Source organism: Micromesistius poutassou, assembly GCF_964030765.1.
Source record: "Micromesistius poutassou genome assembly, chromosome: 6".
Lineage (NCBI taxonomy): Eukaryota > Metazoa > Chordata > Actinopteri > Gadiformes > Gadidae > Micromesistius > Micromesistius poutassou.
Genome location: NC_140276.1, coordinates 1736070 through 1752750, shown reverse-complemented (window position 1 = coordinate 1752750; position 16681 = coordinate 1736070). Strand labels below are relative to the sequence as shown.

The following is a 16681-nucleotide window of genomic DNA, read 5'->3' as shown; positions in this document are numbered from 1 at the left end:
GTCTAGCCTGGCTGCTCAGCCGCGCACAATTCCTAATGGCCTGCGTACGTCATCCTGGTCCACTCAGATTTCAGCGCATGTTCAAGCATCTCCGGGGCGAAACAGCATCTTTTAACTCCATGACGGCAGTAAATATTGACTTTTCAACATTTCAGAAAAATTGATTGCATGGCACGAGCCGCACACACGTCCCTGACGGACCAAGATGAACCGCCGCGATTCTTCTAATGACGTTCCCCGTGTACGCGCCCGGTTTGTTTGCCGGTTCCACGGTCAGCTTCCTGCTCAGCGCCGAGCGATCATGCTCTGACCAGCGGCAACCAGCAACAGAGGGGTACAAACGAGAGAGGGCGGCGAGCGAGAGACAGAGACAGAGATGCTAGGTCGCCATGGGGCACAAGTCTGCAAAGACCAGTGTTTGGAAGCCTGTCTGCAGCTGAATAATCCATGAGAAGTGGTCAGGGGGTCTCTACAAGGCTCGGGGGCATGCTGTGACGGGTTCAGAGCCAGGAGGAAGCCTCCCGTCCTCATGGCCTGAGGGGGGGACGTGTTGGCGGAGGTGGACAGCGCTGGAGATCTGTGGGCATCTCCTTGACAGAGGGAACACCAACGGAGCCAGCCCAGCAAACTACTTTTAAAAAGAGAAGACGCTGGTGCACCACACGCAGCAAAGGAAGATAGGGCTTAAAGAAGTCAGGGCCCAGATGATCACACACACAGGCATGCCACATAAAGCAATGCACGCATACACACACACAAACAAACAATGTGTGTGTCTGTGTGAGTGTGTCTGCGTCTGTGTCTTTGTGTGCGACCGAGTCACCTTTGTATCGTTTTCGTTCGTTCACGATATTTTGTCTACGTGACGATCCTGCTTATGAGGAACACTCTTTGTTAAACAAGTCTTATTAAGCTGCAGCTCATTAGCAGTTAACCTACCGAACAACATCTGTCTCTAAGTGTTCATGGGGGTTCTGACTGCTGAAATTGCGCAGCCAACCTCTATAAACAAAAGCTGAAAACAATGAACGAGGTTATACACGTCCCACTTGTACACTATAGTAAGAAGGCAACTTTTCGTCTCAAATGTGTTCACGTTAAGAGCGCTCGAAGAGCCGCCAAGTTCTGCGTCGCTACGCGAGAGACGGTCCACGTGGCCATTTTGCCCTCCGATGACCCATGCATACTAACTGTACGTTCACACCAAAAGCAACCGAATCCGCTGGGGTTGATAAGTTACCGGACTACTTGCGGAGTGATTTGAGATTGAGTGATTGAGTGATTGAGAAGAGCCGTGTAATAACATATAATATTAAATGTCTATATAATGTATTATGCTACACGTGAACCTGCTAAGATGGCACAATTTGATTGGTTCGCCATCTCGGGATATTGGGCAATATCCCATGATTGAGATCTCAAACTCGGTATATTGTTTTCGCGCGCGTGGCGGTCGTCTCGTCACGCTAATAAAAACAAATAAATCCCGGCAAAAAGTGTTATCTTGTTTATTTTTGGAGTGTTCACGTGTAGTATATACTAAAACAATTATTCACCTCAGGCTCTGTGAATATTCACTTCGCCTTCGCCGCATAATTGTCAAATACATAATATCACGGCCAAAAGCTGTGTGCGCCTCCCGATGATATTATGAACAGACTGCGTCGGGTTCTCTGACGTCTCTGGTACTTCCACAACAACTCAACTTCCTCATACGCGCACGTGATAAAACTTGCACAAATCACTACGGCGACGGATTATGACTTTGTCGCGCGACAAAACTCATGCGTCACCGCGACCAGGCGACCGACGTGTCGTTTGGTGTGAAGAACGCGCCGGTGGTGTGAACTGCCCCCTGGTGGACGCGGTGACAAGACGAGGGGGGGGGGGGGTACAAATGTAGGAAGCTCTGCATAGCTCCGCTTTGCCTCCGAGTCACTGCTCCGGTCAGTGACAGGTAAGGTGCCTGTGATCACTGGTCTGCGTTGTCGATGGCACTGGCAAAGAACGGCATCTGCCCCGTTTCTACTCAGTGAGAGAGCTCCCTGTTAGGGGACAGGAGCTAAGGAACCGCCCGCAAAGTCATCCCGCGAGGATTGAGACGTGTGTACGCCACACACCGATTACTTGGTGTAAATGTCCAAGCTCAGTGCACCCAGAGGTGGGGGGGTGGGGGGGGGGTGGGGGTGGGAGGGAGGGTGCGTTTATTCCCATCGGTTTATAGGCCGGGTCGTCGTGTCAGGGAATTGCTTTGTGATTGTGACGCATGAAGAGTCTGCTACACCTTAATCGCTGGGAACTTTGAAGAGTTTTTTCAGCCCTGCAGGACGGAGGGGGAGACGTGATATGCAACGAAGAGAAATGCACTTGTAAATAAGGGCACTTTCTTCTGCACACGCGCACACGCACACACACACACACACACACACACGCACGCACACACACACACACACACACTTTATCTAATTTGGCCCTTCAACAGCAAGACAGCCAGCCAGAACCCTTACAGCCGAGAAGCAGTGGCCGATGGAACTCCTTCCTCCGTTTGTACGTCCCACGTCCATCCTCAGCCATAAGTGTGGACCAGAGGAGGGGGATTTGTAGTCATCTTGCCCCGAAGCCTCATTATTTCCTAGTACAATGTCATTTTTTGTTCTTTTTTTTTTTTATATAAGCAGCAATTTTTTTTCCTCCCACATCTCAATTTCAAGTAAAAGACCATTTCAAATCGGTCATTATGGAAATGCTAAAATGAGAACAATTAGGCAGCCCACGTCTGTGCTGTGTCTCAATTAGCACTTGAATCACTGGCGGCTCTCCGCCGGCCCTCTGCTGTTGGTTAGGATGACATACTCTCCACTCTCTTCACCACTTTGTCAGTCGTGTCAGTGCCCCCCCAATCAGGAAAAGAGAAAACATAGTCATGATGGCAATCACGAAGCCTTAACCGAGGTTAATTAATGATTCAAATCTGTTTCGATTTGACACAATCAGCCTGGGAGCGGGATCACTCTTAGACAGTGTGAGTGGGCTGATAAATCTCCAGTTATTTAAAACTTCCATTTCGCCTTGTATTGAACTGCTAAAATCCATTGCACCGTAACTGAAAGGGAGTCAGTGTCTTTGTGTTTGTGTGTGTGTGTATGTGGATGTGTTGCATGGGTGTAGGTATTCCATGCCAGTGATGACTGAGAGCATCTGAGACACAGATGGAGAATGGGCCATTATCTACTATTAAGATTGGCTGATCACAATGTGTGTGCACACACACACACACGCAGCATGTGGCTTTGTGTGTGTGTGGGATGGTGGTGAGTCACAGCACCATCAGTACTGTGGGAGCGGTCCAAACCCAAATCAGACCACGACACGGACAAATCCACCATGTCCCCCTTAACACACACACACACACACACACACACACACACACACACACACACACACACACACACACACACACACACACACACACACACACACACACACACACACACACACACACACACACACACACACACATACAGATACTCCCTCCCCCTCTATCTCTCTCTCCCTCTCGCTCTCTCTGCCTCTATCTATTCCTGTTCCTCTAGCTTTCTCTCTCCCTCACTCTCTATCTCTTTCTTTGTGTCCCCCTCGTTCTCCCCCTCTCCATCCCTCTCTGTTGACCTCTCTCTCTCCCTCCCTCCCCCTCTATCTGTTTCTATCTCTCTAGCCCTCTCTCCCCCATCCCTCACTCTTTCTTTCTGTGTCCACCTCGTTCTCCCCCTCTCCATCCCTCTATCTGTCCTCAATCTCTCTCTCCCCCCCCTCTATCTGTTCCTGTCTCTAGCTCTCAATCTCTCTCCATCCAAACTAATCTCCTGTCTAAAGATGTTCTTGTCCTCTTCAGGTCTTCTGCCGTCTCACAATCTATTATTTTCATCAGTCCTTTGTTATGAGATTTTTCTAATTTTGTTTTTTTGCCCCACTGCCTTTGTTCATTGTCTTACAGTCGTAAACATACAATCCCATCTGGGCGATCCAGAGGAATCATTGTTGCATTTATTAAAACGCCTGGAGTCATTATTCTGTGTCATTCTCTCTCTCTCTCTCTCTCTCTCTCTCTCTTTATCCTTCTCCAGCACCTTCATTATTTGTCCCAACTTGTAGTTGTGCAGCCTTTATATCGTCCTCCCAGCCTGTTGCTGTACACCTTATGATCCTCATGCTGCTGCTCCACACTGATCTATAGTTTGGTCGAGAGCACGTTTCTTCCTCAAGCATAAAGCACACAGAGCACCAGGATTTCATGTGAAGCAACAACCCAAAGATTCTCATCTCTCTTTCCTTCTACCACTCCTCTCCTTCGCTCTATCCCTCATTTCCTTCACTCTGTCCCTCATTTCCTTTCCTCTGACCCTCCTCCTTAACACTACCCTTCCTCTCCACCCATCCTCTGATCTCATATCTCTCCTCTCACACTCCTTTCCTCTCCACCCATTAGCTCATCTCATCGCTCTCGTCTCCCACTCCTTTCCTCCTCTCATCTCATCTCTCTCCTCTCCCACTTCTCCCCCCTCTCATTCAGGTGGAGACTGGGAGGCCAGCAGGATAATCAGACATAGGTGGGAAATGTCTTTAAATACTTTAAAGCCAAGTTTCTCTCCTCCACACCCACAGCCGTCACCATGGTGACAGCAGGGGGCGGGATCCTTGCTTACCTCAAGTTTTAGAGAATCATAGTCATCTTGGTTGAGTGCTACCCCCCTGTGTGTGTGTGTGTGTGTGTGTGTGTGTGTGTGTGTGTGTGTGTGTGTGTGTGTGTGTGTGTGTGTGTGTGTGTGTGTGTGTGTGTGTGTGTGTGTGTGTGCATGACAGGAGGAGAGGAAAGGGGATTAATGATGATATGAGTAGGTTTATGTCGCGTCCTTATGTACTGACAGTTTACTTACATACTTAACATAAACATGTGTTCACTGGTTTAAGTATGTTGTCAATGTTGTTATGACATTAGCAACAGGGTGTGTGTGTGTGTGTGTGTGTGTGTAGGTTATACCATACGTGCCAACTATTGATGCACACTAGTTGCTGAACGTATTAAGAGATGGGCTTTGTGCGCGCACACACGCGCGCACACACACACACACACACACACACACACACACACACACACACCAGCCCCCCTCCCCTCCCCTACCCCCCCCCCCCCCCCCCCTCCCTCCCCTTGACTCATGCGTGAGATGCTTATTACCTCCTTGTCATCCCATAGATCACTCCTCAACCATTTGAGTTGCATCTCCCCTGCTCTCCATCTAGACGTCGTTGGGTCTCTGCCTGCATGGCTCTAATCTGATAGAGCAGACGGGGACCTTCCCTCCAGATCCCCTGTATCATCTCTCACCCTGCCAATTCAATAAGACACGGCGGCCCCATTGTTAGGACGGACATACACGTGTTGCCAGGGCAACGACATGACATTATCGATGCTGGATTGATTTTTTCACGTGAGTGTCAATTATGGGACGTGTAATTATGCGCATGTGTGTGTGTGTGTGTGTGTGCGTGCGTGTGTGCGTGCGTGCATGCGCACATACAGCCTCCATATGCATTTGTCTTCCCTTGTAAGTGGGTGAATGTGTGATTATTCTAGTGCTTTTCTCCGCCCATGAGATCTATATTTAGGTGTATTCTCCCTTTCTCATACAGTAATAGGTCTGTTCAACATTTCTGGATTGGCTGGCATTGTTGGTCTGGGGCTGGCTGTCAGTCTGACCTTTAGCTCCCTTTTGGCCCATTCTTCATCATGTCTTTCACCGGCTCTGACCACTTTGTCCTGCTCTCAGTCCACCTCTGCCATCAGAGTGCGGGAGCAAGAGAGAGAGAGAAAATAAAAGAAAGAGAGAGAGAAAAGAAAGAAAATGAGAAGAGAAAGATAAAGAAATAAGAGAGAGAGAGAGAGAGAGAGAGAGAGAGATAGAGAGATAGAGAGATAGAGAGAGAGAGAGAGAGAGAGAGAGATAGATAGATAGATAGATAGATAGATAGATAGAGAAAAATAGTTATTTATTCTTCCTTGTCACCTCCTCTTCTTTTCATCCTGGACAGATGTCATCCTATTCATCTCCATAATTGCTGCCAAAGCAGTGATATTAAGTGTTTGTTTTGCTGTAGTGTTTTTAGTTTTATTCTGTATTTTATTATTATTGTGCCATTTTATTTTATGATGTGTGATGTTCTGGACAAGCTTGATAAAAATAACTGCTAATTTATGCAGATTATAGTTCTCTCTGATGTGCTTTGGGTTGGGAACGTTATCGATTTGGTTAGCTTAGTTTCTTTTTAAAAGATTTATTTTTGCATTTTTTCAGCTTTATTATAGAGAGGAAAGTGTGGAAGACAGAGGGGAGGACATGCAGTAAATGACCAAGGCCGGATTCGATCCTGGGTCTCTGCGATTAGGACTGTGCCTATATGGTATGCGCCTTAGCCCAGTGCACCTTGGCTTAGTTTCTAACCAGATAAAGAAACCTAGCTCATCTGACAAACATGTGTCCTTTCTGCAAACAGATCGAAATACCATTCTACAATTCACGTCTCTCTCTTCTAGGTCCATCTCCGACTTCCTTTTTTCTTCATCCCCATTTCCTCTCTGAGTCCAGCCTCTGTCAACCTCGAACTGCACCTCCTGTTTTTCTTTCATCCTCCTCTCCTCATTGTGTTCTGTCACTCATCCTTGTTTTGGTTTTTACCTCCCCCTATTACTTCTCTCTCTCTCGTCCCTGTGAATGCCCCCCCCACACACACACACACACACACCATTCTGTCTCCATGCAAGACTGACTTCAAAATAGAACCAGGACTACCATTGCCACAGCGATGTCAAGATCCAAATCTCACAGATCGTGCCCTCTGCATTTGTGTGAGTCTGTGCATGTGCGAGAGCATGTATGTACGTGTATGAATACGTGTGTGATTGTACATTGCGCGGCAAGTGTTTGCAACCTCTATGTGCATGTGCAAATATAAACATTTGCAAGGCAAAGATAGAAAAAAAATGACTTAAATACAGTCTGTCTGTCTGTCTGTCTGTGTGTCCGTGTGTGATTACACATGTGAGTCACCCAGCCTGTGTTTCAGACTCCGCCTCCTGGGATGGATGGCTAACAGCTTAGTCCTCATTAAAGTCCTCTCCAGCTGTTTGTGTGCGTGCATTATCAAGACACGCAACAAAAACAACAATGGTTACACTGACTACTTGCAATCACTGCCTCGTTACATCTTGCTTGAGACTTTGGCCGGACACGTTCACCGTGACGTGACATTCCGTCACAAAATATATATATATATGTATGGATCAACGTCAGTGTTTTCAGAAAAAATACAATGACGCTAGAAATGACGTCGGCGCATGGTTAGTGCATGATGGCAGACGCCACATCACTAGCTGCCCCCGTGTCACGCTACACAGCGTACGACGGCCTGATCCCGCGTGAGGACGCCCGTTATCAAAGCTACGCTGAACCATCGTCTGTGACACCCAAAAGTCGTGTGAAATCTGGGCTCGATTAGTGTAGTCTGTTCATCAGCCTCGGACACATAGGAGGAGGAGGAGATGTATAGGAGGAGACACATGGAGGAGGAGGAGGAGACACAGAGAGGAGACACATAGAGGAGACGCATAAAGGAGGAGGACACATGGAGGAGGAGGAGGAGACACAGAGAGGAGGAGGAGATATATAGGGGGAGACACATGGAGGAGGAGGAGGAGGAGACACAGAGAGGAGGAGGAGATATATAGGGGGAGACACATGGAGGAGGAGGAGGAGACACAGAGAGGAGGAGGAGATATATAGGAGGAGACACATGGAGGAGGAGGAGGAGGAGACACATGGAGGAGGAGGAGGAGGAGGAGACACAGAGAGAGGAATATTGATGGGGTCTGACTTCCCTCTCCGTCCACTCCCAGGGTGTCCTCCTCCTGAGGTATCATTACCACCTCCACCTGCTTCCCACTCTGTCCATCGCTGATCCATCACACCCACCCTACCCCGCCCACCCCACACCCACCCAAACACACATATGCACGCACCAATTCACGTCCGCTGGCACACACACACACACACACACACACACACACACGCACACACAAGCACACGCAGGCATGCTCACACAAACACATACACAGAAAAACAGCAAATACACACACACACACACACACACAGTGCCATTCACAAACATCGATTTAAATTCAGCACAAAAACATTGTTGCCTTAACAAACACTTGGGGCACACAGAAACAGAACCACCAGACAGATAACACTAAAAAGACAGATTGATGGGGAACACGCGTATCGTCAGAGGGAAAGAATGAACAGATGGGTAATAACATTTCAACCGTGATATATACGAGTAGCAAAGCACAAACATGATTACTTTAATGGTGGTTTAACTCATTTTCTCTCATATGCCCTTGTGTTTACCTGCCGTGACTCGGAGCTAGAGAGACCCCTGGTGGCACGCCTGGGGAACGCAGCCACAACCACAGATTTCTCATGCCTGACATCACAGCAATTTAATGCAGCTCCCGGCACCAGCCGAAACCGTCTGAAAAAAACTTTCAGAAAGGCAACAGCACTGACAAGCTAAACTGTGTTTATGGCCCCGTAGACACCACAACAGTGCTGTCTTTCGTGGGGAGCAGTAACAACGTGGGAGATGAGGCAGGGACACATGTTTCTATTAGAAGACTGGACGCACTGCACACGTTTGAATCGTGGCCTTCAGGGACGTGCCCTCAGGCTGAAGGACGGGGAAAGCTCTGCGTCGCCTGGACAACAGGTCGGACACGAGCAACAGAGGTCCTTGTGCTGTGGTATAAAGGAGGCATGCGGGCTGACAGGCCACAGGGCCAATAAGTACAGGGCAGTGCCACTCCAGCCGGCATCAAACCCAATAGACCACGGCCTCAACTAGACAAGAATCTGGAAGCACAATGAGTCATCCCGACTAATGGACTCTAATGGAATCTCTTAGGATGTGAGAGCATCTTCGCCTCCAGGGTGGGGAGGGAGAGAGGGAGGGAGGGAGGGAGGGAGAGGGTGAGGGTGAGGGAGGGAGAGGGTGAGGGAGGGTTGGGGCTGTCGTCAAACTAAAATGGGCCGTCTCAAAGTTGTTTCCACTGCTGGATGAGTGATGACAGAGAAAGATGGTTCTTACACAATCCTGTCACACAGCAGAGAGACGGGTGGCTTCAACGAGCAATTAATCAATCAAAATAAAAAATCAAAATCAAGAAATAAAGCAAAGCAAATGCGTAAATGAAACGGGATGACAATGCACTATTTTTGCTGTCACCGTGTCACAACTGATCGACTGGGTCATCACACAAATAGGAGATAGAGGCTGTTGAAACATACACCGTCATCAACAGTAGCATTACCACAAAACCACACACGCGACTTAATGATGAATAATGAAACCATCTCATGTCCCACGGTTCATCCAATAGGAGTTTACACACAAGCAAATAACTTATAAATCCCTCACTCCACTCACAACACAATATATTTACCTTGTTGTCAGACAACTCCATTTCAATAGCCACATGAACCACGTAACCCTAACCCTAACCCTAACTGCAGGTCACTCTTAATATAAGAAGCCCAGCTCAGCCCATACTCAACGTGGCAGACAGAGGAGCTTAAAAGGCAGCGTGAGGGAGATCGTCAATTGTGTACCAGCGGTAAGAAATGCTATGCTGTCCTACTCTGTCATCACAACGGCTTTGAAATGAGATCCGCACGGATTCCTTTTGCGACGTGAATCATGAGTTGCCTAACAACTGGCCCCCTCATTCAATTGAAACAAAACAAACATCCCGGTTTTTCCCCTGTTGAAGCGGAGGGACATTAAGGTTCAATCTTGTGCAACCGATTCAAGACCAAGGACTCAATATATCCCAGCAGGAACTCTGAGATGGGGAGGAAGTGACAAAAGGTCAATATCCTACGGGGCACCCATCTCCCTGGGCTGCATGCCCACGGCCATTGTCCTTTAACAGGGATAAAAGGAGCAGACTAATTGGTAACCGTTATTCACGGGGGGGGGGCTCACCATCGATCGAAGGAGGAAGTAAGTGCGTGGTGGATGCATGGGAGCGGTGCAGTGCGGCGTGGAGCGGATAGCGGTTTCAGCTCAGCGTATTCCTCGTAGGGAAATGACGGGAGTCACAAAGACGGGTTAGATCGCCGTTAAAAACAAGATCCATCAAAACGCACCGAGCAATTATTCAACCCTCCGAAAGGGGGGGGGGGGGGGGGGTTGAATAACCCTCCCGCCCACTGAACGGAAACGGACGTACAGCAGGCCAGTCATTATCTTTGCGAAAGCAAAGCTATCCTGACAGGGAGTTTCAAGGTCACCACATCCATCACCCTGTCGGGGGTTCATTCCACGATAACGCTGCACATCATCCCACTCATTACCCTCCCCCTCCTCCAATCTCTTCCCACCCCCCCCCCCCCCCCCCTCCCCGACACCCCCCCACCGGGGGCAAGCGGCGGCGGCGACGGTGGCACTCACGTGGTGAAGGCGGGGTTGTACTTGGCGCCCAGGTAGTAGGAGTACAGGTTGAACATGCCGATCATGAAGGCCACGAACACCATGATGAAGATCACCATGAACTTGAAGATGTCCTTGACGGTGCGGCCCAGCGAGATCTGCAGCGGGCCGAAGCTCTCGTTGGCGGGCAGGATGTAGGCGATGCGGGAGAAGCTCAGCACCACGGCGATGGCGTACAGGCCCTCCGAGATGATCTGGGGGTCCGAGGGCCTCCACTTGTTCCTGGCTGGAGAACCAGGGAAGGAAAGCAGGGGTGGAGGGTTAGAGGGGAAATTGCGTGTAAATGCGATGGGGGTGATTCTATTGGATAGCATAGTTGTGTGATGTTTTCATGACCCAATCAAAATATATATATATATATTGTAAGGACATTTTGTCCCACGCTTATTCATTCACTTTATTTGGATTTGCACGTTGAGAATGCTAATTTTACAATGTCCTACATTTTTTATCTATTTTCACAGAACAAAATAATGAAATCTTTACTAATACAAAAAAAAAGACAATATCTAACATTTTGCAATAAACGACACATATCAACAGTACACCTTGAGTGAGCTGAATACTTATCATTACTCATTAATGACCTTTAAGGGTCAAAGGTGATCAATGACTTAACGACTAAATCGTGATCTCAGCTCATATGCCTCTGTCCTCTTTTCACATGCTTCCTTTTACCCAGCGTAGTTTCCTTCTTACATGACATTCACAAGCAGCATCACCGCTGACCCAAAGCGACCAGTGACATTAAAGAGAACGTGGCCTTTGTCTTACTCAACTCAAAGAAGGCTCCGCAGGAAATGAGCTCATGAGTGTGTGACGAGAAGCAGGAGGCCAGCGAGGCGCGGCTGCGGGGCTGTCCTAATCAAGCCACCGGTGTGTCATGACAGCTTCACACCACAAGATGACAGCACTGATAAAGGCTCCCTTTAAATGTTTAATGGACACTGTCCGGGGCCGGGTGCGAATATGCGCTATATGTGCAAATACAAACATTATCATCGTTTAAGGAGCCGCCAGCTTACACTGTGTGTTCCCTCTCAATCCTTAATAATAATAACGTTGTGTATCTGTTGTGTTTCATATTAAGCATTGTGTGGTTTATCTCTGATCTGTGTGTGTGTGTGTGTGTGTGTGTGTGTGTGTGTGTGTGTGTGTGTGTGTGTGTGTGTGTGTGTGTGTGTGTGTGCGTGCGTGCCTATGGGGGGGGGGGGGGGGGTGGGAGGGGAGTGGAGGACACACCACCTTTATAACATCACTATGGTAACTAGTTTGAAAAGTCACAAAAAGACACAAACACAGTTCCTTCATATTGACCTCAAATCTACTTATTTGATCTGGTCTGATCTGAGCCCACTTCACCTCCCCTCCCCTCTGGCCCCAAGTCCCATGCTGACTGACCATATTTAATTCATTGCTCTCCATTATTTTTGCCTGGGGGGGGGGGGGGAGTAGTAAAGGTTATACTAATCTTCATAGTTCGAGCAAAAAAACAACATGCTCAGACTTACTGGCCCGGTGTTGACCGTAAACCACTTGTTTATCTTACACGACAACAAGCCTTCCATTATTCTAACTTTAACCTTTACCTGTCGTCAGCCGCTGGGTCGGGGCAGTGTGTGCACCATCAATCAGAGAGTGTGTGTGTGTGTGTGTGTGTGTGTGTGTGTGCGTGCGTCTGTAGACACACACACACACACACACACACACACATGCAGAGAAAGGTTGATTTTCTTAAATAGAAATATTCAAGGGGCCCCAGCAGCAATAGCCGGAGGCCAATAGCCCATGGCCTGCCCACTTTCATGCCTGCTACGTGCCATATTTAAATGCATATAGACCTTAGACCCTACGTGGTGAATACAAACTAACCGCAATATATCTTCTTATGCAGCTCTGCAGCACCAAGGAAATACAAGTCGTCGGATGTCAGACTGATTCGGTCTTCGGTTGATTAAAAGTCATCTGGTCTAATGTTGGCAGAGAGTAGCTCATCAGAGAATCACTGACATTCACAACTAATTAATTCATCTTTATCGTCATTGTTGTGCATTCTTTTCTTTTAAATCGAAGAAAGAACCCCTTGAGACGAACACTCGTTTTCACATGGGTCCTTGAGGGATCTTGAGAAAGACTCGATAATACAAAAAAAAAAAAGAACAACTAATCTCACACCCAGCCTGCAACCCCACCCTACAGCTACACCAGATCACTCTCACACCAGGCTGTAACACAACAACCCTACAGCTACACAAGATCATTCTCACACCAGCCTGTAACTCCACCCTATAGCTACACCAGATCACTCTCACACAACTCTGTAACCCCACCCTACAGCTCCTAACCACACACAACGCATGAACTAGACCACGTCATCGTTTTTGCATCAACTCTTTTACCCCTGCGATTTCTTATTCAGAAATGGATTTTGCCGTTAAAATCCTGATGAAAACTGTAATTAATCAGTCATGTTGTAATTTGAAAATAAGGAGTGTGAAAGTGTTATATTGTTTTATACCAATCAGCCTAAGGGGCTCATTGATTACACTTCATTAACGATGTAGATGAATTAGATACACCTTGGGAGGAATTTCTTGAAGTGAATTCAGTGGATCTGAGTTTCTCTCTGCCAGCGTTAGACCAGATTACTTCAGTCGACTTTGCCTGGCAGTAAAATTCAGTAGCTTGTCTGACACAACACCTTTCCCACAAAGTCACTTTCTCTCCTAGAGGAACACTACGATTATCTGTAGGAAGATTACAGTGTGGGGAATCAGCAATTTTTCTTTTCACTTTATTTCTTTCACACACACACACACACACACACACACACACACACACACACACACACACACACACACACACTTTCATCCCGTCCCCCCCAAACACACACACACACACACACACACACACACACACACACACACACACACACACACACACACACACACACACACACACACACACACACACACACACACACACACACACACACACACACACACACACACACACACACACCCCCTGCCCCCCCATAAACACATCCTTCTACCCACAGACACAACCACCCACCCACCCACCCATCCACCTACCCACCCTTTCACCCCCCTCCCCACACACACACACACAAATCCACCCCTGCCCCCCCCATAAACACACCCTTCTACCCACCCACACAAACCCCCACCCTCCCATCCACACAGCCTCACACCCCTAACCCTAACCTCACACACACAGACCCCAGCCCTTGCTCCCACACACACACACTCAAACCCCCACCCAGGGGCGGACCTACCATTAGGCAAACACAGGCAATTGCCTGGGGCCCCGAGATTTCCAGGGGCCCCCAAACGTCTCACACAAAACTGATTAATAAAGTTTTCTTCGATTTAAAGCAATTATTGTTTTTTTAGTCTTAATTTGTGCGCTTAAAAATCCATAAAAATGCTTAATCTATCATGATCTTTTGACTGCCCCCCCCCTCCCTTCTCATGCAATGGACTATTCCATGTTACTGCGCATGTGCAAGCTTGATTCAGGAAGACGGTACCAAAACAAACTAGTTCGCGCGGGTTGAGAAAATGAAGCGGAGTTATACGATATATATATATACAGTGCAGAACGAGAATGTGGAGGGCCCCAATGACTGGGTTTGCCTTGGGCCCCCAAATGACTAAGTACGCCCCTGCCCCCACCCACCCACCCACCCACAGGGTCCCTCGCCCCCCTCTGGTCCGATGCGGCGTACGTACCAAAGGTAAAGTAGGCCACCTCCTCGGGCAGCGTGGCGCTGCTCAGGTCCTCGTCCGGCACGTGCAGGTCGACGTAGAGCTGGGCCTTGGACGCCTTGAGGAAGGCCATGAAGCGCGCCGTGAAGGACGCGGCGAAGATGCTGAGCATGCCGAAGTCCAGCACGTTCCACAGGTGCATGACGTACTCCCTGGGGCCGTCCACCCAGATCTCCTTGCACTCCGACCAGATCATGCCTGGGGGGGGGGGGGGGGGCGTGGGGCGTGCATGGGTACACACACACACACAGGTTACACACACACACACACATGTTATATACACACCCATACACACACAGGTAACACACAATCACACATGCTTCACACACACACAAGCACATGCACAGATAATACACACACACACACACACACACACACACACACACACACACACACACACACAGAAGGACAGGAGTTGTGTGAGCTTTCCAACACTAATGTATATGTTTGGTTATTCCCTCATAACCTCTTCCCTCTCCAGGTTAACACACTCTACTTAAATGCGTCAGCTGTTTTATTTATATCCATCGATTCCATGGGGGAGCTAATCATTTCATATAAATTCATTATTGATCAGGCAGATGGCTGAACCACATTAGATGTGCGTGCGTGCGTGCGTGCGTGCGTGCGTGCGTGCGTGCGTGCGTGCGTGCGTGCGTGCGTGCGTGCGTGCGTGCGTGCGTGCGTGCGTGCGTGCGTGCGTGCGTGCGTGCGTGCGTGCGTGCGTGCGTGCGTGCGTGCGTGCGTGCGTGCGTGCGTGCGTGCGTGCGTGCGTGCGTGCGTGCGTGCGTGCGTGCGTGCGTGCGTGCGTGCGTGCGTGCGTGCGTGCGTGCGTGCGTGCGTGCGTGCGTGCGTGCGTGCGTGCGTGCGTGCGTGCGTGCGTGCGTGCGTGCGTGCGTGCGTGCGTGCGTGCGCGCGCGCGCGTGTGCGCGTGCTCCTGGGTCCAGCGCGGGAGACTCACCCAGCACCCACTTCATGATGAGCATCTCGGTCCAGGAGAACTGGGTGGTCTTGACCCTGAACACCTGGCGCGGGTGGTCCGTGATGGTCTCGTTGGGCAGGTTCTTGACCCCCTCGAAGCGGTCCGAGGCGTTGATGACCAGCAGGCCCAGGAAGATGGTGAAGGAGACGGCGTGGGCCACGAACTTCATGAAGGGGCTGCGCAGGATCTGACCCAGCTGGGGGGGGGGGGGGGGGGGCGTTGGAGAAGCTCAGTCAATCTGTCCGCCATTTCCACTCAAAATTATGTTTTTTTTTGTTCTGATAGGCAAATTGGAAAAATACTGTGTGTAAGTGTTTACCTGTAAGTAACAAAGTTTATGTGTGCGTTGACATATTGATCTATACAACGAACAGTTTATATGACCTGTATGTCTATCTATATATGTCTTTATGTAAATGTCTACCTTGCTATTTGTCTATGCGTCTATCTAGCTATTTATGTCCATTTCTTGAGCTTTTCTGTGTTTATCTAGATTTATTTTTATGTCTATTTATCTAGCTTTTTATGTCTATTTATCTAGCTTTTTATGTCTATTTATCTAGCTTTTTATGTCATTTTCACCATCCACTCAAAATAACTTTCATATCAAATGACACATCACACACACACACACACTCCCAATCACACACACACACACACACACTCACGGGCACACACACACACACACACACAAAACACAGGAGGATATCATGATTGTTCATCGTGTGCAGCAATCATTCCAGCCGGCAGGAAGCAGCTGGTGTGCCGGTGTGCCAGCGCGGTGGAGGGCACTCGGAGAGGCTCCTCGTGTCAGCGGAGAGCGGAGGACGTTTATGGTAATGCTCCGTACGGGAGGAGCTCTCACCACCTGGAGCCAGCGCGTCGCTCACACAACGCTCTGATAGTGTGCTAAGAAAACATAAAGGTACTCTTACGAGTGGGCACGCACACACACACACACACACACACACACACACACACACACACAAGACCGACATACAGAAGACACAGACACACGACACGCACATAAAAGACGCACACATAAGAAACACTGCACGTATATGACGCAAACACACACACACACACACACACACACAGACAACAAAACAGACATTTAAAGCCCCACCATTCGCCAACCCTAGGCCTGCTGTGTACAATATTACCAATCCGCAGGCTCTCTCAACTCCCTGCATGCATTGCATCAATCACGCCAGGTCTCAACCGCATCCCCTTCAAGCCACACACACACACACACACACACACACACACACACAGATCCTGCAGAGACAGATCTTCGTGCCATGAAGTG

The 16681-nt window shown here is 48.8% G+C and overlaps 1 protein-coding gene across 1 annotated transcript in view; it reads right to left on the bottom strand.

The window, feature by feature from the left end:
* Positions 1–16681, bottom strand: part of LOC311344730 (short transient receptor potential channel 7-like) — a gene marked incomplete at both ends in the record, with an annotated part of 44904 nt that overhangs the window by 5864 nt on the left and 22359 nt on the right. The window contains 7 exons of the mRNA XM_084469083.1: positions 8463–8502; positions 8747–8809; positions 9992–10033; positions 10564–10828; positions 11377–11463; positions 14355–14588; positions 15352–15568. Of these exons, the coding sequence (XP_084325209.1) occupies positions 8463–8502; positions 8747–8809; positions 9992–10033; positions 10564–10828; positions 11377–11463; positions 14355–14588; positions 15352–15568 (948 nt within the window). The remainder of the gene's footprint in view (positions 1–8462; positions 8503–8746; positions 8810–9991; positions 10034–10563; positions 10829–11376; positions 11464–14354; positions 14589–15351; positions 15569–16681) is intronic.